Raw genomic sequence first — 1,685 nt, 5'->3', positions numbered from 1 at the left:
AGCTGCTTTTAAACAGCTTCCTGACTCCCCTCTGCTTCTGATTGCCCTGTCAGCCCTAGTGTTTCAGTCATTGCAGGCTCTTTGTCGGGCTGCAGCAGCTCCTGCCCCAGCTCTGGAGAAGATGGAGTTCAGATGGGGGGGAGGTGTGAGGGAGGAAGGTGGAGATGACCCACAGACTGATGGGGGGAGGAGAGTAGCAAGCAACAGGGTTTGGGCCTTGGGGGAATACGAGGAGAAGAGGCAGGGCAGGGGTGGGGCCTGAGAAGTCCATTGATCAGCAATTAGAAAGATGGCCACCTTCTGAGTTAATGAGTTGTACACAGACAGAGTCCTCAGTTCATCAGGCTGACACATGACAGTAAGGTCAGGAAAGGGTTTAATATCTCCTTGACATCCCAATCAGTGATTCGGGGGAAAGGGTCTGACACTATGTCACCAGCCAGCTCTGCATGGGGCTCGGTCTGAGAGCCAGAGCACCAGGAGAAAACTTTAGGTCCCTTTATGAGCAAAGAGCCAGAGCAGCCTGTCCCGGATCTGTTTGGTCCTCACCCCGTAGATGATGGGATTCAGCATGGGGGGCACCAGGAGGTACACGTTGGCCATGAGAATGTGGAAATGCAGGGGCACATTGTGACCAAATCGGTACATGAGGAAGGAGAAGAGTCCTGGAATGTAAAAGGCTAAGATGATACAGAGGTGGGACCCACAGGTCGCAAAAGTCTTTAGCCGGGCGTCCTTTGTGGGGAGGCTGAAGATGGCCCTGAGGATAAAGATATAGGAAACAGTGATAAAAAACACATCCAGACCAATCACAGAGAAAATCACAAAGAGGCTATAATAACTACTGATGCGGATGTCGGCACAGGCCAACTTCACCACGGCCATGTGCTCGCAGTACGAGTGCAGGATGATGTTGGTTCTGCAATACGGCCACCTCCTCGCCAGGAAGGGATGCGGCATTACGAGCATGCCACCCCGCAGCACCACAGCCAGACCAATCTTGGCCACGACAGGGTTTGTCAGGATGGTGGAATATCTCAGGGGGTGGAAGATGGCTATGTAGCGATCAAAAGCCATGGCCACGAAGATCCCAGACTCCATCACTGAGAAGCAGTGAAGGAAGTACAGCTGGATGAGGCAGGCATTGAAATTGATCTCCCTAGAATTGAACCAGAAGATGCTCAGTGTCTTGGGTAGGGTGGATGTAGACAGGACCAGGTCGGTGACAGCCAGCATGCAGAGGAAATAGTACATAGGTCCATGGAGGCTTGGCTCCCTCTTCACGATGAACAGGATGGTGAAGTTCCCCAAGACGGCTATGATGTACATAGCACAGAATGGGATGGAGATCCAGATATGAGCTGCTTCCAGGCCAGGAATGCCCAGCAGGATGAAGGTGGAGGGGTTGGTGAAGTCGGTTGTGTTGGAATGTGACATGGAGTCGAGGAGAAGGTGTCCAACACTGAGGCAGAATGGTGTCCCCTGAATGTACTGTATGTTCCCCTGACTTCCTGTACATGCCCAGGGCCTAGGGTGATGGTCAGAATACAGATACCTGGATGGAGAGACAAAGTTAATATGAGACACTACATGCACTACTGGAGGCTGTTCTCATGGGTGAAGCAATTTAGTTGCTCTTCACCCTTTGAAAAAATGATATTTTCATTATTCAGAGAAATGAAGTA

At 51.3% G+C, this 1,685-nt stretch overlaps 1 protein-coding gene across 1 annotated transcript; it reads right to left on the bottom strand.

Annotated features, from left to right (window-relative positions):
• Positions 1-489: 489 nt before the first annotated feature.
• Positions 490-1,437, bottom strand: LOC120378887 (olfactory receptor 52R1-like). Its single transcript, XM_039497135.1, has one exon. It carries the CDS (start codon positions 1,435-1,437, stop codon positions 490-492), a length of 948 nt encoding a protein of 315 aa, XP_039353069.1.
• Positions 1,438-1,685: the final 248 nt, after the last annotated feature.

Source organism: Mauremys reevesii, linkage group 1 (assembly GCF_016161935.1).
Source record: "Mauremys reevesii isolate NIE-2019 linkage group 1, ASM1616193v1, whole genome shotgun sequence".
NCBI classification, from domain to species: Eukaryota; Metazoa; Chordata; order Testudines; family Geoemydidae; genus Mauremys; species Mauremys reevesii.
Note: the sequence above shows the minus strand (reverse complement) of the source record. Positions and strands in the feature narration are given on the sequence as shown.